This window comes from Myodes glareolus, chromosome 9 (assembly GCF_982192425.1).
Source record: "Myodes glareolus chromosome 9, mMyoGla1.1, whole genome shotgun sequence".
Lineage (NCBI taxonomy): Eukaryota > Metazoa > Chordata > Mammalia > Rodentia > Cricetidae > Myodes > Myodes glareolus.
In genome coordinates this window covers 69,989,985-70,014,216 of record NC_142034.1, presented here as the reverse complement: position 1 = coordinate 70,014,216, position 24,232 = coordinate 69,989,985, and the positions used below count along the sequence as shown (strand labels likewise).

The following is a 24,232-nucleotide window of genomic DNA, read 5'->3' as shown; positions in this document are numbered from 1 at the left end:
CATTTGGTAATCATAAACTGAAGTATAATACATACAAAATACAGAAACTGGTCTAGTACATCAAATATTAGAAATATATATAACTGCAACCAAAAAGACTGACTTTATTTTTCTTTTCTTTCTTTTTTTTTTATTCAAGTATCCGAAAACACTCTTTCCACTTCCTCCCCTCCTCCCAATACCCTCCCGCTCCCCCCACTCCCTATTCTCCTCCCTCACCATTCCCAAGAGCAGTCAGGGTTTCCTGTCCTGTGGGGAATCCAAGTTCCTCTCCCCTCCCTCCGGGTCCAGGAAGGTGAGCATCCAAACAGGCCAGGATCCCAAAAAGCCAGTCCATGCAGACGCAACAAGACCCAGTGCCATTGTCAATGGCTTCTCAGTCTTCATTTGGACCTTGGGGGCTCAGTCAGCCCCCATGTCAGCCACATTCAGAGAATCCGGTTTGATCAAATGCTCGTTCAGTCCCAGTCCAGCTGGCCTTGGTGAGCTCTCATTCGATCAGTGCCCTTGTATCAGTGGGTGAACGCACCCTTCGCAGTCCTGACTTGCAGTGCTCCAATGTGGGTCTCCGTCTCTATCTCTATCCATCGTTGGATGAAGGCCCCCTCTGATTTTGCTTTCCTTGCTCACAATCTCCCTCCCTCTGCTTCTCATTTGGACCTAGGGAGTTAAGTCCAGTGTTCCAATATGTGTCTCTGTCTCTATCTCCATCCATCGCCATATGAAGGTTCTGTGGTGACATGCAAAATATTCGTCAGTATGGTTATGGGCCAAGGCCAGTTCAGGCACCCTCTCCTCTGCTGCCCAGAGTACAATCTGGGGACCTCTCCTTGGGCCTGGGAACCCCTCCAGAATCAAGTCTCTTGCAAACCCTAAAAGGGCTCCCTTAGTTGAGATATAAACTTACCTGCTCCCAGAACCATCCTTCCTCCCTCCCCCTCCCATTCCCCCAAGCCATCCCCAATCCTCCCCCTCTCCCCTCTCCCTAACCATCTTCCCCTACTTCCATCTCCCCACCCCCCATGCACCCGAGTTTGCCTGGCACTCTTACCTAGTTCTAATATCCAGGAGGATAACTATATGATTTTCTTCAGGTTCACCTTCTTATTTAGCTTCTCTAGGATCACAAATTATAGACTCACAGACCTTTAACTATGGCTAGAATCCACTTATGAGTGAGTACATACCATATTCCTCTTTTTGGGTCTGGGTTACCTCACTCAGTAAAGCGTTTTCTATTTCCATCCATTCACATGTGAAATTCAAGATGTCATTGTTTTTTACCGCTGAGTAGAACTCTAATGTGTATATGTTCCACACCTTTTTTAACCATTCTTCTATTGAGGGGCACCTAGGTTGTTTCCATGTTCTGGCTATTACAAATAGTGCAGCTATGAACATAGTTGAACAAATACTTTTGTAGTATGATAGGGCATCTCTTGGGTATATTCCCAAGAGTGGAATTGCTGGGTCCTGAGGGAGGTTGACTCCCAGTTTCCTGAGAAACCGCCACACTGATTTCCACAGCAGCTGTACAAGATTGCCTTCCCACCAACAATGGATGAGTGTTCCCCTCACTCCACATCCTCTCCAGCATAGGCTATCATTGGTGTTTTTGAGTTTAGCTATTCTGACAGGTGTAAGATGGTATCTCAAAGTGGTTTTGATTTGCATTTCCCTGATCGCTAAGGAGGTTGAGCATGTCCTTAAGTGTCTTCTGGCCATTCGAAGTTCATCTGTTGTGAATTCTCTATTCAGTTCAGTACCCCATTTTTTAATTGGGTTAATTAGAGATTTAGTGCCTAGTTTCTTGAGTTCTTTGTATATTTTGGAGATCAGACCTTTGTCTGATGAGGGGTTGGTGAAGATCTTCTCCCAGTCCGAAGGTAGCCTTTTTGTCTTACTGACAGTGTCCTTTGCTTTACAGAAGCTTCTCAGTTTCAGCAGGTCCCATTTATTCATTGTTTCTCTTATTGTCTGTGCTACTGGGGTTCTACTTAGGAAGTGGCCTCCTGTGCCTATATCTTGTAGACTACTTCCCACTTTCTCTTCTATCAGGTTCAAAGTGGACAGATTAATGTTGATGTCTTTAATCCATTTGGACTTGAGTTTTGTGCATGGTGATAGATCTACTTTCATTCTTCTACAGGTTGACATCCAGTTATGCCAGCACCATTTGTTAAAGATGCTTTCCTTCTTCCATTGTATACCTTTAGCTCCCTTGTTGAAAATTAGGTGTTCATAGGTTTGTGGGTTAATATCCGGGTCTTCTATTCGATTCCATAGGTCGACTTCTCTGTTCTTATGCCAATACCAAGCTGTTTTCAATACTGTAGCTCTGTAATAGAGTTTAAAGTCAGGGATGGTAATGCCTCCAGAAGTTCCTTTATTATATAAGATTGTTTTGGCTATCCTGGGTTTTTTGTTTTACCATATAAACTTGATTATTGTTCTCCCAATGTCTGTGAAGAAGTTTGATGGGATTTTGATGGGGATTGCATTGAATCTATAGATTGCTTTTGGTAGAATTGCCATTTTTACTATGTTGAATCTCCCAATCCAAGAGCAGGGGAGGTCTTTCCATTTTCTGGTATCCTCCTCAATTTCTTTCTTCAAAGACTTAAAGTTCTTGTCAAATAGGTCTTTCACTTCCTTGATTAGAGTAACCCCAAGATATTTTATACTATTTGTGGCTATCGTGAAAGGTGATGTTTCTCTGATTTCCCTCTCCGCTTCTTTATCCTTTGTGTATAGGAGGGCAACTGTTTTTTTGGAGTTGATCTTGTATCCTGCCACATTACTAAAGGTGTTTATCAGCTGTAGGAGTTCTTTGGTAAGAGTTTTTAGGGTCGCTTATGTACACTATCATATCGTCAACAAATAACGAAAGTTTAACTTCATCCTTTCCAATTCGAATCCCCTTGATCTCCTTATGTTGTCTTATTGCTATTGCTAGAACTTCAAGCACTATATTGAAGAGGTATGGAGAGAGTGGACAGCCTTGTCGTGTTCCTGATTTTAGTGGAAAGGCTTTGAGTTTCTCTCCATTCAATTTGATGTTAGCTGTCGGCTTGCTGTATATTGCTTTTATTATATTTAGGTATGATCCTTGTATCCCCAGTCTCTCCAACACCTTTATCATAAATGGGTGTTGAATCTTGTCAAATGCTTTTTCAGCATCCAGTGAAATGATCATATGGTTTTTTTTTCTTTCAGTTTATTTATATGATGGATTACGTTGATAGATTTGCGTATGTTGAACCAGCCCTGCATTTCTGGGATGAAGCCTACTTGATTATAATGGATAATTTTTCTAATGTGTTCTTGGATTCGGTTTGCCAGTATTTTATTGAGAATTTTCACGTCGATGTTCATGAGTGAGATTGGCCTGTAATTCTCTTTCTTGGTTGTGTCTTTGTGTGGTTTTGGTATCAGGGTAACTGTAGCTTCATAAAAGGAGTTTGGCAATGACTCTTCTGTTTCTATATTGTGGAATACATTAAGGAGTATAGGTATTAGCTCTCCCTGGAAGTTCTGGTAGAATTCTGCATTGAAACCATCTGGTCCTGGGCTTTTTTTGGTAGGGAGATTTTTGATAATTCTAAAATAGAATTTCTAAATTAGAAATTTTTTTCTAATTAAAAATTAGAAGCTGTTTTGATAACAGCTTCTAATTCTTCACGACTAACAGGTCTATTTAGTTTGTTTACCTGTTCTTGGTTCAACTTTGGTATATGGTACTTATCTAAAAAGATGTCCAAGACTGACTTTTTAAAAAGCTTTAGTTAGTGCTGCTTTGGAATGGTAATTATAATTGTGATTTCATCAATTAATTTTACATTTTTCAACCTCTTACTTATAATAAGCATCTTTGAATCAGGTTGTTATGTAGCAGGTGTCATTCCAGGATTCTTTAATATTCCCCCTTTGTTCTCTTTTACTGCTGTAGGTAGTTTGACTGTTATGTTCTACTGTAACAGCCAGATTTTTACTGTTGTTAAAGTGAAAAATAAGCTCTCTGTGGAGATTTGCTGACACCGATTGTACTAATTCAACTTAAACATCTTCCAAGGAATAGAATTACTAGAATTTTGCATATAAATATTAGGAGTGTCACCCAGCTTCCCACTATAGTTGTGCCAGTGATGGTGACCATGAGCTGTGTAGTAAGTCCCAGTAACCTGTAGGACCCTGCCTCTTCTGTGGATACCCACACCCGATCCAGGAGCGCGCCTTCCCGAACTCGGGCCCACAAGAATGGACGAATGTCCTGAGGGTTTAAAACAGACACATATAAAAGAGACCTTGCTCACTTACCAAGAGTAAATGGCCACTTTATTAAACTCAAGTCGGGTATTTATACCAGTGGGCAAAGGGGATCAAAAGGGCAAGGCCTCCTCCCATCAGGAGCAGGAGAAGGAGATTAAAGGCCCTGGAGCCTCAGACAGAATCAGCTGGGAGGGGCCAGGTGTGTGGAGCCCACTGCTAGAACCTTGAATACAGGTGGAATCACCATAACAAAGAGAGCTAGGTTCTTCCTAAACTATCCCCTCAAGCCAGTGCTAGTGCAGAATCTCCAGGGAGCAGAGGTCACAAAGAAGTGAAAAAGACCTTGGTACCTACAGTAACCCATCTTTGTTGCTTTTTGTTGTTGTTGTTATTGTTTTTTTTTTTTTTTTGAGACAGGGTTTCTCTTTGTAACCTTGGTCGTCTTCTGCCACCCACTTCCTGGAACTAAAGTGTGCACCACTGTTGAATGGAAGGCTGCTTGTTGGTTCCTGGCTGCTCAACCTTGAAATAATCACACAGAAACTGTATTAATTAAATTATTGCTAGCTAGCTCTTACATCTAGAATTAACCCATCTCTATTATTTTATATTTTACTATGAGGTTTGTGGCCTACCGGCAAGGTTTCAACATGTCTGTCTCTGGCAGCTCCATGGTTTCTCTGAACTTCACCCTTTTTTCTCCCAGCATTCAATTTAGTTTTTCCCACCTAGCTCTGTTCTACCCTATCAGGCCAAGCCAGGTTCTTGATTAACCAGTGGTATTCACAGCATACAGAGGGGAATCCCACATCACATGCCTAGTCTGGGTACCCATCTTTAACAACCTGTGTAGCCCATTTTGCATGTTTGTTTCAGTTTTAGCTGTTGTGCTCATCACTTTGTTATCTCATCATGATTTTATTATACAATGTCCTGTTTACTGATGGTGATAGTGAATAATTCTCATGTTTTCAGGTTGTTTGACTAGTTTCTAATTAAATCTTACATTCTTGACCATTTTTCTATTGCAGTTCCTTAATTTATATTGACTTGGAAGTTTTGTGTGGATTTTTAATCAAACTCCTTGATGGATGTGCTTACTGCAAATACTTTTCCCGCTATGACTTTTGTCTTTTCCAAATCTTTTAAAGAGTATATACAGATGCCAAAGGGGTCAGATCTCTTGTAGCTGGATTTATAAGTGGTTATGAGCTGCCCAACATAGATCCTCTGCAAGAGCAATATGTGCTCTTAACACCTGAGCCATCTTAACAGCCATGATTAATGCTTTTCTTTTTTTTTAATATTTATTTATTATGTATACAATATTCTGTCTCTGTGTATGTCTGCAGGCCAGAAGAGGGCACCAGACCTCATTACAGACGGTTGTGAGCCACCATGTGGTTGCAGGAATTGAACTCAGTACCTTTGGAAGAGCGGGCAATGCTCTTAACCACTGAGCCATCTCTCCAGCCCAATGCTTTTCTTTTTTAAATTTGTGTTTAAAAAAATTTACAAATATCTCTGTTTCAAGATTGTCTGGTTTTCTATAAAACCTTCCGAGCTTTGTTTCCCAAAATAAGCTTGTTTAGCCCATAATGAAAAGGATTTTAGTCATTGTTGCAAAATGTAATAGATTTTTATTTTTCTTGATTTGATCGTATTTTTAAAATACTCGTTCTGTGTAACACAACTATATTTGTTATAGTAAAACAGTTATAAAACAAGAGTATCATTTTAGACTTACATCTGGTTGACAGTAGGTAGGTTTTTTGTTTTTTATTCAGTCTGTTGTGAGTATTTTAGTGAAGGAAATCTGACTTGATATTGAGAAAGTTAGAAATGAGTATTTTAGCAGCATTTTAAATAATCTGGGTATTTTTCTTTAGTGTAATATCAAAACTGTTCAAGTTTCTTCTACATTAGTTACAGCAAGAATCTGAGACTTGCCAGTGAATTTTAAATATTTTATTTAATTGAAAACTATTGTTTGATTTTGTTTTTACTTTGGGGGTTTTGGAGGATGGGGTGTTGAGACAGGGTCTCACTGTGTATCAGTGGCTAGCTTGGCATGTACTTTGTAGACCAGCCTGACCTCAAATTCACAGCAGTCATCAACCTCTGCCTCCTGAATGTTGTGATTAAAGTATGTTTTTTGTTGTTGATGATGTTTGGTTTTTTTCAAACAGGATCTCTCTGTGTAACCCTAACTGTCCTGGAACTCTCTACACAGTATCTGGTTAGCAACCTGCCTCTATCTCCAGAGTGCTGGGTTTAAAGGTGTTTGCCACCTTACCTGACTAAAGTACTTTTAATGGATTATTTCTCCTTGATGTGATTCTTGTGGCATTTTGTATCAGTCATTTGGAAACTATTAATGGTAATGATTTTAGTAATTTTCCCATCTTGACATTTTTATACATTATACTTCTAAAAAATAGTATCATTATCTCATGCTACTACTAGTTTCCTTCCAAAAAGTTTAGGACTGTAAATTATAAAACCAAAGCTTTCAAAAATTTGAACTTTAGAGGACATGTAGTTTTATAATTTACAAATTTATAAATATGGTTTTTTGATGTCTGGATAACTTAGCAACTATTAATGCTGGTTTCACTTTTCTGTATACATTGGAGAATCAACCCTTCAGCTTTTACATACATAAAAACCTGTAGGACAGATGTGGCCTTTGTGTTAGGATAGCATTAAATCAGAGAGAATTGACATCTTTAGAAATACCATCTTTCAACCTGCACATACGTATATTCTTCAGTTATTTGCTGATTTTTAATTCTCTACTGTAGTGTTGTTTCGCCTTGTTTTTAAAGGAAAGACTTTTTGCTGCATATATAATTATAAACTGGAAGGTTTTTTGTTGTTGTTGTTTTGAAATGTATGCAGTCTTTTTTCCTCTCTAGTACTTCTTAAAAATTGATTTATCATGTTCCGTACATTTATGTTAAAGAGTCAGTTATTACTGCTGTTGTTTTGTGAGGGACATTACTTTCTCATACAACTTCTGATAAATTTTCCCCTCAGCAGTTGTGTCTAGTGTCCTTAAATGTGATGTGTTTTTTTTTATTTTTTAGATTTTGTTGTTGTTGTTAAGGATTTGTAGAACTTTATTCTTTGACTTGCTGTTTTCAATAAATTTTAAGAAATCCTTAGCCAGTATTTTTTCCTGATTGGCTTCTTTGCTGATTTTTTTCTTCATTACTTTCTTTCATTTTTGTCTTATCTTTATACCATTTTCCATCCTTTTCCTTCTTTGTTATTTTCTACTGACTGACTTCCTGGTTTATAAATACTTGTTTTCTACTCTTTCTAGTCCTAAATAAAACTCCAGTGTTTGAATTCCTGGGATGTGAGTGTTTTAACTTTTTTCATAGATTTCAGTGCTTAGGTAAGTATTCTACCTTGTCTTTTTTTTTTTCTCTTGAATTTACTAAATATAGTGGTTTGTTTTTTTTTCTGTTTTCGTTTATTTAGTTTTGTTTTCATCAGTATTTTTGACTGAATGCCAGATGCTCCATGAAAAATGGAAGCCCTGCCTATCTCATCTTTTCATGGTATACTTAGATGTGCGGTTTGTTCTCTGCATTGTGGTGTGCAGAGTGTAGACACCTTGGTGCAAAGACTGTTGAGTGGCTTGTATGGGAATTAGTGGAAGTTGTATTTTGGTTGACTCTACTTTTTAGGAATTTTGGGGGAGCCTCAGATCACTACAAATGAATGAGTAAAGAGTTGAGGGAATTCTTGAAAAGAAGGAAAATGGCAGTGTACCGTTGAATTGTAGGTACAGAAGATAGGGAGAAAAGATGATGGTGGGGTCATTGTGGAATCGATGATGAGTAAGGCAACAAACAGTTGCAAAGAAAGAGATGATGACATTGGAACCTTGAACTCTAGATTAATGAAGACATGATAGTTTGTGCTAAAGCAAAATTTCAGAAAATGACTGTGGAAACTAATTTAAAGTAGAAGATAACATCACTAATAGTCTGTGCACGGTGTCTCACATGAAAAATCTCAGCAGTGGTAGGGTGTGTGTGGAAGATTGCTGTGAATTTGAGACCATCCTGATCTACATAGAAAGTTCCAGTTTGGACTTACAGAGCAAGACCCTGTCTCAAATACAAGGCGAGGGGATATTAAATAAAAATCCTTAAAGAGATCAAGAAATTGAGAAGCAATGAATATCAGTGTCAGTATAAAATCTGATATCATTGTTCGAAAGGATTTGTAGCAGTCAAGCATCCTACAAGGAATGGAAGGATTGACCTTCAGCATCTAGCTGATTACATCAGAGGACACTGACTGGTATGATCTGATGGTCTAAAATTTAAAACTGGGGATTTTTAATAAGGAAAAGAAAAGAATGGTTTGATATCGATAGGTATAACTGAGCCATGTGAACCCACAGGCAAAGGAAACATGTGAGAGAAGTTGTCTGCCTTGTAAATGTCTGTAGAGGAGGCAGTGACCTAGGAGATCCCGAGAGAAAACATTGAGAATGAAAAATAACTTTCAGATGTCTAACAAGTTCAGAAGACTTGGTTGTTTTTATCCTTGATCTTGATTGTTAAAGGCAATGGAGATTTAATGAGTTTCTGCAGTATTTAAATTTTTAGTGTCAAGTATAATATTTTGACAATTCCTAGGAAATGAGTGTTAAATAGAAATGTAAAAATACTAGAGCATTTAGTAAAAGTTGTTGAATTGTATAAAAAAGAATATTCTCATTTTCCTTTTTTTCATTCTCTCTATCCCTCCCTCCCCACCTCCCTTTTGTCTCCCCTCTCTCCCTCTCTCCCAATCTCTCCCTCTCCTCCCCCACCCCATCTTATCCTCACATTCTCTAGAATGCTGGAAATGGAACCTTGGGCCTCAAACATGCTAGACAATTGCTCTATTACTGAGCTAAATCCCTAACTCCTTTAGTGGTTTCAAATTGGAATTACTTTTCAATAAAGCTCTACTTGACTTGAAGTTTTGGCTATGACATTATTTGAAATTTTAAATTGTCTGCGGGTGTAAGTACTTGTAAATAGATTGTCTTTGTCTGCAATGATAGTATTTGCTTCCCACAAGTTGACTCTGAACACGATACCACCTTCAGTCTTCCCTAAATCTTCTGGGAAGCCACATTTATACAGAAGAATATGACGTCTAACTTTCAGTGGAATAGTTCTAAAATAAGTTGTCTAAAAACTTGCATTGATTGATAAATACTCCCTGGGTACAATATCCCTCCTTTTACCTTCCCTCTTTTTTGATTTTTCCAGACAGGGTTTCTTGTGTAGCTTTGGAGCCTATCTTGGAACTCACTCTGTTGACCAGGCTAGACTCAAACTCACAGAGATCCACCTCCCAAGTGCTAAGATTAAAGGCTTGCACCACCACCACCCAGCTCCTTCCCACATATCTTAAATACTGCTAACTACATACTTTTGATCAACTCTTTCCACCTGTGCCTAATAATGTTAACAGTGTTGATCTCATTCTTCAGCTTAACCCCATCTACTCATGCTGGATGTTTTCTGTCCTACCTTTTATAAGTATTTGTGGTTTCTTTATGATGTGTGTGCTCTACTATGCTATCCAAATGTATATGTATGTCCTGTATGACTGTACTTTGTAATGATTGTATGACTGCTCATCATAGACAAATAAGAGGACAATTAGATAATAGATGAATGATAAAGTAAAATGCACTCCTCAAATTGTGTTATGTAGAGGTAGGAATGATAAAATTGTGGAACTGCAAGATAGAATGCTGTTTTGCCCTTTGCAGTATAGTACTGTATTTTAGAGAACTGGTTTTGATTTTCAGTATCATTAAACAATGATTAGGCAATATTTTCATGAACCTCTTAAGTTGGGTTAATTTCTGAGAATTTTTTAAAAATGTATTTAATGTGTACTCATTGTGTATTGCTTACTAGTCATATGAAGTTTTTTTTCCCATTCTGTGTGTGTCTTGAGAATTAATTGCTTTTCTCCCATGTGAACATATTTTAATGTAAAATCTTCGGCAACATGCAGATTCTTCAATATTGTTCCTTAATTTTTAATGATTTGCAGCATTACTAGAAGTATTCTAGGCTTTGTATTCATACTGAATCCATACTTAGATACACATTTTTTTCTTTACTCTTTTTCTTATATATTTAAACAGTTCAGAAACTATTGCCAGATGTTGGTATATCCTGCTTTCTGGATCTGTACTTGTAAAAGACTCTATGGTCCTTCCTCCTTGCAGGTAAGTTTCCATAGATACTGTGTGGTTTTGTTTTGTTACTGGGTCTTAATTATGTATCCTTGAACTTGTACTCTAGCCTAAGCCACAGTGCATAGTCGACTTCATCTAACTAGGCAAAGTTAATGCTATAACTCTTGTTTTATATAAAAGTATATTTTTCTGTTGTTACCATTGGACATTTTTGGCAGGCGTTTAATACTTATAATTCTGACGATATAATTTTCACTTCTTTGTGTTTGAACCTTAAACAGTTTCTATGACTTAGAACAAATTGTAGTTTTCTGTAAGACAAAGATAATAATAATCCTGAGTTTAGCAAGTTCTTCTGCTCAAAGCTCTCAGAAGTCTGTAAGAGCTCATACTGTAAGAGTCAGATTGCTGAAATTCTTATTTCTGCCTAGTGATTCTTTAGCAGATTACTTAACCTCTAAGTTTACTCTGAAATGGGTATAATAGTAGAAGCGGTTTGATAGACTGGGTGTGTGAAATAGACTAGTTAAGTCTAAATGATAGAATAGTTCCTGGCTAACTAAAGTAGTATTTAACAATTTTCACAATTACTTTTTTGTTTTGTTTTGTTTTTCGAGAAAGGGTTTCACTGTGTAGCACTAGCAGTCCTCAAACTCACAGAAGTCTGCCTACCTCTGCTTCCTGAGTGCTAGGATTGAAGGTGTGCCCCACCACCTCTGGTTTACTTTTTGTTTTTTATATATTTCTTTAAAATGTGTTGTTTCACAATTTACTTGTATTTTGATTCTGTTCCCTTCCCACTCAACCTCTTCCTTTCAACAAGTCTCTTCAGTGTATGTGCGTTACACTCTGTGTAGTCTATGTGCTACACTCATGCTATGCCATTTTGCTTGTGTGGGGAAATTGGAGGGCAACTTGAAAGAGTTGGTTCTCTCCTTCTATCACATGGTTTCCAGGGATGAAATTTATGTCTTCCACTTGGCAATAAGCACCTTTACCTACTGAGCCATTTCATTGCCCCAAAAAAACTTTTAAAATGGGACATGAGATTGTAGCTAAATTAGTTCAGTAATGTTAAATATATTAAACTTAACTATCAGGGCACAGGATGTCTCAGTTTATATGCCATTTTGAAAGTCATATCTTGCTTGAATTCTAAAACTTTACATTGTTGACCATCGGTTAAATGAAATCTGTTCTTTTTCACGAGTAGAATAAAACATGTTAACTTTTTACAAAGAAGCCGGGTAGTGGTGGTGGTGATGCCTTTAATCACAGCACTCAGGAGGCAGAGGCAGGTGGAGTTCAAGGCCAGCCTGGTCTACAAGAGCTAGGTCCAGGACAACTAGAGCTGTTACACAGAGAATCCCTGTCTCAAAAAAACCAAACCAAAACAAAACAAAAACCTTTTTACAAGGAAAATTTGTTGATTCTTGGCTATTCTGCTATTCCCTTCCTTTTGTTTGTGAAACTCAAAATACTGAATTTGCATTGAGTTAGTTCTGAAACCACTGCTTGTGGTTGTTTTTAGGGTTAGTATTTTCTTTTGAGTAGTTCTTCAGTCTCCTTGTGGTTCTTAGATAGTCACAAATTTGTTGTAAAAACTGTAGCCAATAACTAGGCAGTGAAGTTTGAGTTTTGAAAATAACTCTTAGGAGTATGTAAGCTTTTACAAAATAAAGTTATGTTAGATATAGCTACCAAAAACACAGCAAGCATGATTAGTTATAGTAGTTTGTTTAATCTTTACATTAAAGAATATAGGTAGCAGATTTTTAATTTTTGCATGAAGAAATTGTTAAAGGTTATTGAATACTTGTTAAGATTAAGGAATTAGGTTTGGTGGTGGTGGTGCACGCCTTTAATCCCAGCCCTCAGGAGGCAGAGGCAGGCAGATCTCTGAGTTCAAAGCCAGCCTGGTCTACAAGAGCTAGTTCCAGGACAGACTCCAAAGCTAAAGTTACAGAGAAACTCTGCCTCAAAAAAATTTAAAAAAAGTAAGAAAAAAAAGAATTAATGGAAAGAAAAGTGTGTAAGTAACAATTGGCATAAAATAATCATCACATAAATTTTGACTTGTTTTGCTGTAGTTGCAGTTGGCTCTGAAAATTGATACTAAAAGAATATGAACCCTCTAATATTAAGAATTAAAAAAAAAATTCATCCCACCCCAAGATCCCAAGTTAAAAACAAACCTAAAAGATTTCTATTCAACAACAAAACAACTTTTTGCTTAATAAAATACAGCAATCCTTTACTAATGTATTGTTTTAAATTCTAACCCAAATAAAGAGGTGCATAGTTCTATTAATCATTTCTAACTATATCAACTATATATTCCATCTGAATATTTTATTGACTAAAGCTTATAAGGTTCACTCATAATATTTTGTATATAAAATAAATATGAGAAAGAGAACAGGGGAGAAAATAGCTTGTACAAGTATAAGCATAATAACCTATAAAACGTTACTGGAGTCTTTGTTTCTATAACTGGTCATAGGTGTTGTTCTCATCCTTTTACTAGTCATTCAGAATTTCTGCCTTCAGCTGAAACTGCTCTGGGTGATTTACCATAGTGAGAGAAGAACCATATTGCAAAGTGTTCTTGATTGTCTTGCTTTTTTGTTGTTGTTGTTTTGGTTTTGTTTTGTTTTTAGTTGTATTTTGACATGATCATACTATAAAGTACACAGAGAGTTCCTTTATCTCCTGTTGTGTGTTAAGACTGATAAAATCTTGATTTTAAAAATTGAAGGAATTTAAATAACAGGTTAATATCTCACTAAGAAAACAGAATTTCCAAACTTGAGTATTAAATTCAGTCTAGAATGTAGAAAATAAGTTTAAGGTGAATTTCTTTCAGAATGTATAGATAGTTTGATGTAGAAAAATCAATTGATTTAAATGATTAAGACATTGGTATGGTTAGGGTTTCTCTTGCTGTGAAGAGACACCATGATCATTGAAACTCTTTTGAAGAAAACATTTAATTGGATGGCTTACAATTCAGAGGTTCGGTCCATTATCATCATGGTGTGACATGGCAGTGTACAGGCATACATGGTGGTGGAGAAGGAACTGGGATTTTTATATCTTTGTCTCCCTGGGTGTGACTTGAGCATATATGAGAGCTAACAGCCCGCCTCCACAGTCACATTCTTCCTCCAACAAAACCACACCTAACTCCAGCAAGGCCATATATCTCATTAGTGCCACTTCTTTGGGGATCACTTTCTTTCATACCACCACAAATATCAAAGGGGAAAAATGCATAAATCACTGTTGTTATATAATGCAAAAGAGACCCTTAGCAGTGGGCCCCTGGCAGTTGGGTCCAAACCACAGAAGGTAACAGAATATGCCATGCAGACAGAGCTTGAGTGTGGAATTTATTGAGAGGAGAGGAGGGTAGAGTGAAGAGAGGGAAGGGAAAGAGGCAGAGACAGACAGACAGACACACAACTGCCTCTTTGGGGAGAAAGAAAGAAAGGGAGTGGACCAAGCTTGGCTCTTTAAGGGACCTTTACACCCAATGTACAGTCAGGGGTGAGGTGCCAGGTTCCCCAGAGGCAGGTCCAAGATGTGCCTGGATACTAATATTTTTCCCTTCTTTTTTTCATTAAGGTGGGGAGTTAGGCGTGGCAGGTTAAGGGAATGAATGTGTCAAGGTCTCAAGATGCTTCTTGCCGATTTGTAGGAGTTGAAATTTTGGGGAACCTGAGAAAACTGGGATGCTGGCATGTCTTAGGGTAGCTGGCTGTTTCACTGCTGCCCAGGCTCTGTGGAACTTGTCCAGTGTCTCTTGGACCTGTCGAGGTGTTGGCAGATCAGAGGACAAGATTAACTTTATGAAAAGATGATTTTCTTTAGGTCCTGGTGATTGAGTGGGAGGTTGTCAGGACCAAGGGAAGGTTGGACTCTTAAGGCCTGGTAGTTGAGGGAGGGGTGCGTCTGATCTGTTTGAGGTGAATCATCCAATTTCGGCTCCCTGGAACTTTTCAAGAATTCTTTGAGTTTGTGAAAACAGAAGTTTTAGACACATTAGCATTTCCACTTTTTATAATCTGTACTGAAATTTAAATGGAAGTATATTTATGCCAGAAATGACTGTGACAGATGTTTTTGCACAATGAAAAGTATCTTTGAGGTTAGTTAGAAAACCACCAAAGAGAATTTAAAATCTTGACCTTGCAGTTATGACAGCTAGATTAATAGCTTATCAGAATTTATTGATTATTGATTGTGGACTCTTGGAGTCCTAATATAGCAGTAGCATAATGAAAAAGAAATACGGAACGTATTTTATTCTTTCAAATGTCTCAAATCACTTGCCTTAGTTATTACTTAAGCTTTATCCTCAGACCTTTATAACGTGCATGTATACACTTTAATAACTTGTATTTGCACACCTTAACAACCTTCTTAGACCCTAAAACATCCATCCTCAGATCCTCACAGCTTAAGCTTTGCATTTTTACATAAGTGACTGAAAGCACCCGTTCCTTTTCCATTGTTATGACATCACCTTATCATTCAGGAGAAATCTGTTTTTGTGAGTTTGTTATCTGAGCCTGGTAACAAAGGTAAATTGTGTCTAGATTTTTTTTTAGCCTTGGTTCCTGCTGTTAAGCTGGCAAAGCTATCAATCGTAAAACTGCATCAGAGATCTTGAGAAGGATAAGTTTTACCTGAGTTGTTGATTTAAAAATGACAGAGACCAGATTGATTACCTAGACAGCCACCCCGGGGTCCTCCATGGTCATTGAGGGCAGGTCCTAGGGCAGCATCTGTCTTTCAGCTGGCAGTGACAGGCTTAAGATCCTGTGGATTAGGAGCTTGTTGGAAGACCAGCTTTCCATTGGTTTAGGCAACTCAAGGCAGTCAATTTCAGTGTTTGTCATCCATAGTCTGGAGAGGTCTTTACAGAGTATAGATGAAAGGCAGTTTTGCTCAGTGGCTAGCACTTTCACTTGATGAAGTGAATTGCGGATGGATGGAAGTTCTGTGCCCATCTGATTTCTTTGGAGGAAATACTCAGATCCCTGAGCATTTAAGGGCTATCTGTTGGGTATATATTTGGGTATATATGAGTTATAACTATAATGACATGAGTGCAGGATCTGCCTGAAGAGTTGGAGCTGAGAGGTTGTGGAGGAATGTTTTACCCAGAATCTTCCAGCTTGACCGTAACTGGTTTTAACTTAGCAGGTCAGATTTATACTTGCGAAGGACAAAGATGTTAAGGAAAATCTTTTGCACTAGAAGCTTAGCAGTAAAAAGTGACAATTGTGAAGAACAGCTTACAGGAAATCTCTAGGTTAGCTTTTGTTAATCTGAAATAGATTCTTACAACCTTAAATTTTTATTGCTATGTAGAATATATTTTAAAGCAGAGTTGAATCACATACACAGTTTGTTATAATAGACCTAACCATATATTTATCATTATTTAAAAGTATATACCAATTTAAAATATTTGAGACTTATTGCTTCTTTAATCTAGGAGATACAAAGAACAGAGTTTCGCATATGCACAGTTAAATTTTAATTGCATACACAGATACACATACAGAATTAAAGTTAGCTTACGTTCACACTAAAATTAAATGAAAGTGAATGAGAGGAAGCTGTCTTTTTCATCTCTGACTTTGTAACAAGGAGACAGGGCATTTAACGAAAGAGTAGACAGACATTTGCAGGTCTTTGGATCAAAGAAAAATATGGAAAATCAAAGTCACGGATTCCTTGCAAGTGGAAGAGAAAAGATCCACTGCAGGTAGAGCAGGCAGGTGGGTGGTTTTCCTGCAAGCTGGGAGACCTAGGAGGCAGCCATCATGTGGCTGCCCATAGCAAATATGGCTGTAAGGTCATCTGACCTGCCCTTAGCCAAGATGGCACCTGTTCATGTGTTGCAAGGCACTGAGAAACCACATGTTTAGAGCAGTCATGCAAATTTTAAACAGATCCAATTAACAAGACAAACATACAGGACATGTAAAACAGACATTTAAAACAGAATTACATCTGTGTGGTCACACCATTTACACATTCTTTAATACATGAAGTGGACTGGAAAGAACAAGGGAGAACTGTGATTGGATTGGTTTGTTCAGGGTGGTGCCTGCCACCCTGCCACCCTGTGACTGGATGGTATGGTGGCACAGGTGGGAAAGGACAAACAGAAGAGCGAGAAAAAAAGCAGAGGTCACACTTTCAACTACTGTATCACTGGCAGAATGTAGGGTGTCCATAAGTGGCTATGTGTTTTAATTTATTGGGGCGGGGCAGTTCCCACAGGTGAGGTAGAGATAAGGTCGAGAGACTGAACTCCATTCATTATGGACCACGGCTCAAGCTGGCCTTGGGTGGTCACCTGCAAGGTCTAGATGCTTTGGGGAATGAGTGGGTGTATGCCATGCCATACCCCTACATTGTTTTGTGTGGATGGGATCCTGAAGGGCTCTAAGCATGAGAGACCCTTGATTCCCCAGTACTGGGTCTTTCAACTGGAGCCAGAAGGTAAGGAACCATAGTTAGAGGCAAATCTTTTCATGGAGGCATGGCAGGAGGTAGAGGGACCTACCACTGCTGCCTGTTTTGTTGATATTGGGTATAGAAATCCAGTGATCCTGAGTTGAAAAAGTGACCCACTGGGTTGGAAATTACAGGGTCTGTTGCTCTTCAAAACAGCCAGGCAGGAGGAACTGATAGAAGAACCTGCCAAGTGTCACAGATACCATTATTATGGTAGGACATGAGAGGGGCCCTGAAAGGTGGGTCCCATGGTGGGTGGGTTCAGAACACAACAGGTAGCAGAATGCTCCATGCGGAGCTTGAGTGTGGAATTTATTGAGAAGGAAAAAGGGTAGAAGGGAGGTAGAGAGCTGCCTCCTCAGAGGAAATGGCAGAAAGAAAGAGGGAGTGGGCGGAGCTTATCTCGTAAAGGGACTTTTGCACCTGCATACAGTCAGGGAACTGCTTTCCATGCACAGAGGGGTGAAGTGCAAGGTTCCCAAGGGGCCGGACCAAGGTGTGCCTAGATACTAACAACTTTAAACATGTAGGAATTTTTTTTTTGAGAAATCATACTATCCTGGTAAGAATGTTTTAATATTTAAGTTGACCCCTTTAGTTGTTGAAATGTATTTATTCTATTAATTTTGTTTTTGTGTGGTGTATGTACACATTTACATAGGTGTGTCCTGACAGCCAGAGGACTGATGTCAGATGTTTTTGTCATTTGCTCTCCCACTAATATTTTGATACAGGGTTTCTCAAAACCTGGTGTTCACCAACTGACTGAACTGTCTAGCCAGTAAACTCCAGAGACCTGTGTTACCTCCTGCAGCATTGCGTTTGCAGATGTGTACCACTGCTCACTTGGCTTTTGTGGTTATTGGGAATCCAGAATGAGGTCTCATACTTGTGTAGTACACACATTACTCCAGCCCTCTCTCCCTAGCCTCATGTGTGAAAATTATTTCTAAATAAAGTTGAGTTTAACCTTTACTTTTCATAGTAAAATCTAACACTGGATCAAGAAAGCAAGACTTCATTGGATTTGCTTTTAAAATAAAATTTAACACATGAATTTGAATCAAATATCCCTTTGTTTGATTCAACAACTAAGTATCCTGTCTATGTAAGACATCAGATATGAGGGTTAAACTTTGTCATCTTGGTGTGGTACTTAGAATTGTCACAGAAACAAACTTCTAGGCATGTATGTGAGATGTTATCATATTAGGTTAATCTACATGAAAAGAATCCCCTTCCCCTCTATGAGTGATGCTATTCTATGGACAGGGTGATCATTGTGAATAAAAAAGAAAACCAGATGAACATGACTGTTCCTTGCTTTGCTTCTTGACTCTGAACCCAGTGTAACCAGGTGCTTCACCTTCCTGTTGCTGTGTCTTTCCAGAAAGGATGGAATATAGCCCCTGAACTATATACCAGAATAAACCTGTCTTGCATTTCTCTTGCAATTTGGGGAGGAAAGGATTCTTTTTAACTTACATTCCATATCATAGTCCATCAGGGAAGGAAGTCAGGGCAGGACTGAAGCAGAAGCCATAGAGGAATGCTGCTGAGGGGTGGCACTGCACACAGAAGGCTGGCTGGGCACTCATGTTGATTATTAATCAAGAAAATACTCTCCTCCAGCCTTGCCTAAACCAATTTGATAGGGGTAGTTTTTGAATTGAGGTTCGGCTTCCCACATAACTCTAGTTTGTGTTAAGTATATGGGGGAAGGAGCAACCAGAACAAAACCCTTTCTGAAATACTTCTAATTTGTGTTTGAACTTGACAATGAGATGAGTAACTAATGTCTTTAGGGGAAAAGATAGAGATGAATTGTGAGTAGCTTTCCCCTCCCCCAAGGACCCGTGTGCCATTGAAAGAAAACTTTGTTGTGGAATGGGAAGATAAGCATGATTTTCAAATGAAGGAGAGAGGCATTGTGGGCAGAGAACATGTGTGCTCTGTGGCCTTGACTCTATTAGGAAGTTTTATTTCTTTGTTTTAAGACAGAGTCTAGCAAGGTAGCCAAAGATAGCATGGAACTTATCTGTATCCCCAGTGACCTGAACTTTCAATTCCCTTGCCTCTTGCCTCATGGGCCAGGATTGCAGGTTTGCACTGCCATGCCTGATTCTAAATGAGTAGTTCAGAAATAGTCTCAGGTCATCTTTAAGTTTCCAATTCTCATCCAACTTAAATTCTTAAGAAAATTCCTTCTCATCTTGAACAAGTAAGTTATCTGTTATCATCAGTTTAATATGTAAAGTGTCAAGTATTTGTAGATAACCTATTAAATGGAACTTGAAAGCAATTAGGTGGAAAGGACCTTGCTTTACACGTTCCACACATGACCCCAGTATGCATTTGCCTGATATTGAACTACCCTAGGAATGATGGACCTCCAAAAACAAAAGAAAATTCAAGATCAAAGGAAGGTTCAAGTGAGGATGGATCGGTGAATTGAAAAGATAGGATATAATAATAAAAAATCAATTAAAGTTAAAAAATTTAAATTTAATTAAATTTAAAGTTAATTCTTTTGAAAGTCAACAATCTATAAACCTGACATTTGACCATGAAAAAGGAAATGATATTACCAAAATTGAACATGAACAAGGTGATGGTAATTCAAAGGGAATTTTAGGAACTTTACATCAATAAATTGAGCAAATCTTGCAAGGACCTAACATTCTCAAAGTGGTCTCAAAAGAAACAGCTGAAGAAAGAGAAAGCCGAGGCTTTTGCAGGCTTTACTGCTGAATACTTTTAAACACAAAGACAAATTATTCATATATAAACTCCTGGAAAATAGAAGAATGTTTTCAGTTTATTGCTTTGAGCCATTATAGCCACCACCAATGCTAGAGAAAAGCATCCCAAGTAAGAATTCCGTGTCATGACTCACACCTTTAATCACAGCACTAGGGAGGCAGAGGCAGGTTTATCTCTATGAGTTTGAGGACAGCCTGTTCTGCTTAGCAAATTCCTGGCCAGTTGGAATTTTAGGCGGAGGATGGATCAATACATGCAGACAATGCTAACAAAATAATAAACTGAACTTAGGAATGTATTTCAAATATTGCATTACCAACATAAGAACTTTCCAAATACAGGATTGGTTGTACATCCAAAAATCAATTAATAAAACATATTATGATAAAATGACATGCAAAACTGCCTGATAATTTAAGAACAGAAAACTATTGATAGAATCCAAAACAAGGTAAAAATTGTAGACAAGCAGTTAGCATTCTTGTAGCCCTAATATAAATCATGTACAAAAAAAATTTACCTTAAGGACTGTTCTTTTTGCTTATCTCTGACCATTTCCGATTAATTTTTTGCTCATGGTGTTTTACTGAATCTCCCCTTTTTTGGTTTCATGATTTTTATTTGTTTGTTTATATGTGTGCCATAGCACACATGTGGAGATTTGAGAACAGCTTGGAGGACTTGTTTCTCTCCTTCCTCTGTGTGGGTCCTGAGACTAAATAAAATTTAGGTTGTTAATACATGCGACAAGCTTCTTTACTTGCTGAGCCATGTTGCTAGCTGTTCTGTATTAATTAGCTACTTATTTAGCACTATTTACTTAAAAAGGGAAAAAAAGGCTGCTTCCCTAACCCACTGAATACACTTTACTTTTGTTACAAAAACAATTGGAGAGGATGATAGTGGTGCAGGCCTTTAATCCCAGCACTCAAGAGACAGGGGCAGGTGGATCTCTGTGAGTTCAAGGCCAGCCTGCTCTACAAAGCCAGCATAGCCAAGACTGTTACACAGAGAAACCCTGTCTTGAAAAGCCAAAAACAAAAGAAACAAACAAAAAATCAATTGGAGCATGTATGTGTGGGCTTCCCTGTTCTTCTTGGCCTGTTTCCTTGAGTTGGTTCACTGCTTCATCATCTGAAATATCCTTGTGTCATGTAGTTTGATAATGTGGACACTCCAGATTTGTTTTCCACCTTTGTTTCAATTATAGTAGATTCTTGACATTTCTGTATAAATCTTTGGATTGTTGGAGTGTTGTGTCAGTCTTTGAGATTAACTTTTTGGGATTTTCTTTTATTGTAATTGCATTGGATCTGTACAATTTGGAGAGAATTGTATTTTAGTTATTTTATTAATTTAATGTCTGATGTCGTACATTTTATGTAATTGGATTATGTTTTTGGTTATATTGCTTCAGTTAGTAGTAGGAATTGTTCTACCATAATTCTAGCTACCTAGTTGATTATTTTGAGCCTTTTAAACTTGTGAGATCAAATTCAGCACTTCCTCAGGACTTTAGTAATGTCATTATTTAAAAATGCATTTCTGAGAATGATACTAAATATCCGTGTGTTATGTGCTTTTCAGTTGGCTCTTTTTTCTCACATACCCGTTGTATATGCTGTGAACCACAGTACAATACTCAACTTCAGACTCAAGGACCTTTCCAGAGATTTCCAAAGTGCATAAACTGTGTATGTGTCCACTCCCTTCTTTTCTTTGTATATGCCTTCTCTGCCTCTCCATCTCTTTTCTGATGCTCTAACTTGACAAATTTGAAAACTTTGAAGCATTTTTCCCCCTAAAAATTCAGCCGCTGTCTTTCAATTCAGTAGCTGCTTCTTGTGTAGTGTTGAGAATACCTGTAGGAAGGATAGTAAGCTAAGCATTTCACAGGATCCACATTGCTTCTACTTTCTCTCTCATAGCTGCTACCCCTTTTCTGCCTATCTTCTAGTATCTGGAAACTTGCTGCACATATTTTCTTAATGTTTTTTCTTTTGTTTTTGTATTTTCATTTAAGAGAGTATATACAGTTCCTAATATTCTGTGTTGCATGAAATTTCTTTAGATTTCAGCATTTTGCATTAGGTAATGTAAGGCTGAATTCAGAAAATATATACAATTCTTTTCCTTAAAAATAAGTGATTTTTTTTAACATTCAAAAGTAATTTCATTGAAATTTTTTGCAGGGTACAGTTCAGGGTCTTACTGTGTAGCACTGGCTGGCCTTAAACTCAGATTAAAAAAATCTCAGATTTTTAAAAATTTTTAAAAATTTAAAAATTTTTAAAATTTTTAAAAATTTAAAAATTTTTAAAATTTTTAAAAATTTTTAAAATTCAGATTAAAAAAACTCAGATTAAGAAAAGTGTGTGCTACTTTTCACTATACATTTGGGCCCTGGTTCCAGTTCATTGGTAAAGTTATATAATTTTCCTTATAAATGACTTTGTATTTAATTTGAGTAACTTTGTATTAGTTTAATTATTAGCATCTTTCCCCTCCCCTTTAAGTTACTAAATATAGAAGCAGTATTTTACTTAGATATATTTTTTGTTTCATATGTATGAGCATTTGTTCTACATATGTGTGCTTGGTGCCAGTGGAAACCACAAGAGAGTGTAAAATCCTCTAGTACCAGAGTTAACAGAAGGTTGTGAACCACCATGTGACTGCTGGGAACCAAACCCAGCTTCTCTGTAAAAGCAAAAAGTGCTTTTATCCAATGAACTGTCTCTCCAGCCCCATTACTTACATATTTTTATAGTTGATCACAGTACTAATGTTTTAGGTTGTTCTCAAGTTTAAGTATACTCTGTACAGTTAATCTTTGTGTCTCATGTGTTTGACAAGTTATTTTCTGCTTTCTTTGTTTTTTAAAAAAAATAATATACTTTATCTTTTTAAAGCCTAGCTTTTCTTTTTTCTTTTTTAGTTTTTATTTGTTTAGAAATCTTTCTTAGGTGAAGCATATGGAGCACTTCTGTCAGTGTGGTCTTTCTTAAGGTTCAATTCAGAAATGACTGATGGCTGGCAACACTTTTTTAAAACGTACATCATTTTGTCTATCCGTATTTCCTTGTTAAATTTTTTTTGTTTCTATGTCTGTTGTCTAATGTAACAGTTATAAAAATTATAAAACATATAATTATAGTATTACATCTTAAATGGTTTTATTTTAGTTTAGTCTTCGTTAAGTGTTTAGAGTTTGAGGTTAGGCTAATATCTTTTATAAACAATTATGGGAACAAAATAAAGAAAGAAATTTTAGAAAAATTTTATGCAGAATTGTGTTGAGTTGTTAAATTTGAACAATTAAGAGGAACTCTTGTGTGTGTGTTTCATTTTGTTAGAAAATTCCAAGAAGACTAGTATTTCTTGGTTAATGTCTCAGAGTTTTTGTTTATTTCTCCCCCATTTTAAAATTTATTATAACTTCTGCTAAAGAAATTGTTTTTCTGTTTTTGTAGTTTTGGTAAGCAGTTTGGAGGAAAAAGAGGATGTGATTGTCTTGTATTAGAACCTTCAGAAATGATTGTGGTAAGACGCTGAATTGTTTTTTTGATATGCTTCAGTTTCAATTCTAACTATGGTAGACTATAAATATCCAAGGCAGTTACCTGTCCATGATCTAAGACAATGTTTAAGTAGCATCACAGCCGTGCTGCTTTATGTATTCTTTTCTCTAAAATTCCTTCATCCTTGAAATAATGTACAACATGATAATAGAGATAACATATCCCAAAATTGGCAACTTTCTTTACTGTTCTACCTGAAAATTAAAATACAGACTTTTGTGGTGTGTGTGTGTGTGTGTGTGTGTGTGTGTGTGCATGTGTTCATGTATCTTTAAAGGGCCATATTTATTTTTGGTGTTTTCTTCTTTGCCATTGATTTAGTCTGTACATTTGGAATGGTTTGAAAGAAAGACTTTGGAGAAAAATAATGGCACATGCAAAATAGGCCTAAGTAAGAAATAGATTAAATCTAATTCTATGCCCTTTAACAATTTATTATGATCTTTCATTTGGGCTTGTGTTTAATGAATAATTCTTTTTGTTTTTCCATAAGAGGCCATAAAGGTAGCTAGCTATAACTTTATAAAATCCAACTTTTTAAAGATTTTTTTATATTTATGTGTGTGATTGTTTCTCTTGCATGTGTATAAGTAGACCACATGTGCAAGTGTCCACAGAAGTCAGAAAAGGGTATTAAATGCCCTAGAACTGTAGATACAGGTGCCTGTGAGCTGCCATAAGGTTCTGGGAGCAAAACTCAGAAGTGCTTAACCACTTAGCCATCTCTTCACCTCCAAAATGTCTTTAAAGGAAAACAACTCCAACAGTCATCTTTACCTTATTCTGAGAACTGTCTAGAAAATAACATACACTAAGTGAACTTCTTGTCCTACCAGCATCTCTGTAGATG

The 24,232-nt window shown here is 37.2% G+C and overlaps 1 protein-coding gene across 10 annotated transcripts in view; it reads left to right on the top strand.

The window, feature by feature from the left end:
• The window catches only part of Rapgef6 (Rap guanine nucleotide exchange factor 6), a 174,003-nt gene that overhangs the window by 27,988 nt on the left and 121,783 nt on the right, over window positions 1-24,232 (top strand). For 8 of the 10 annotated variants that reach the window (XM_085694951.2, XM_085694952.2, XM_085694947.2 and 5 more), the window contains exons 4-5: window positions 10,448-10,531; window positions 23,275-23,344. In XM_085694951.2, coding sequence (XP_085551077.2) covers window positions 10,448-10,531; window positions 23,275-23,344 — 154 coding nt within the window. The remainder of the gene's footprint in view (window positions 1-10,447; window positions 10,532-23,274; window positions 23,345-24,232) is intronic. The other 2 variants (XM_085694949.2, XM_085694950.2) reach the window with 2 other exon arrangements.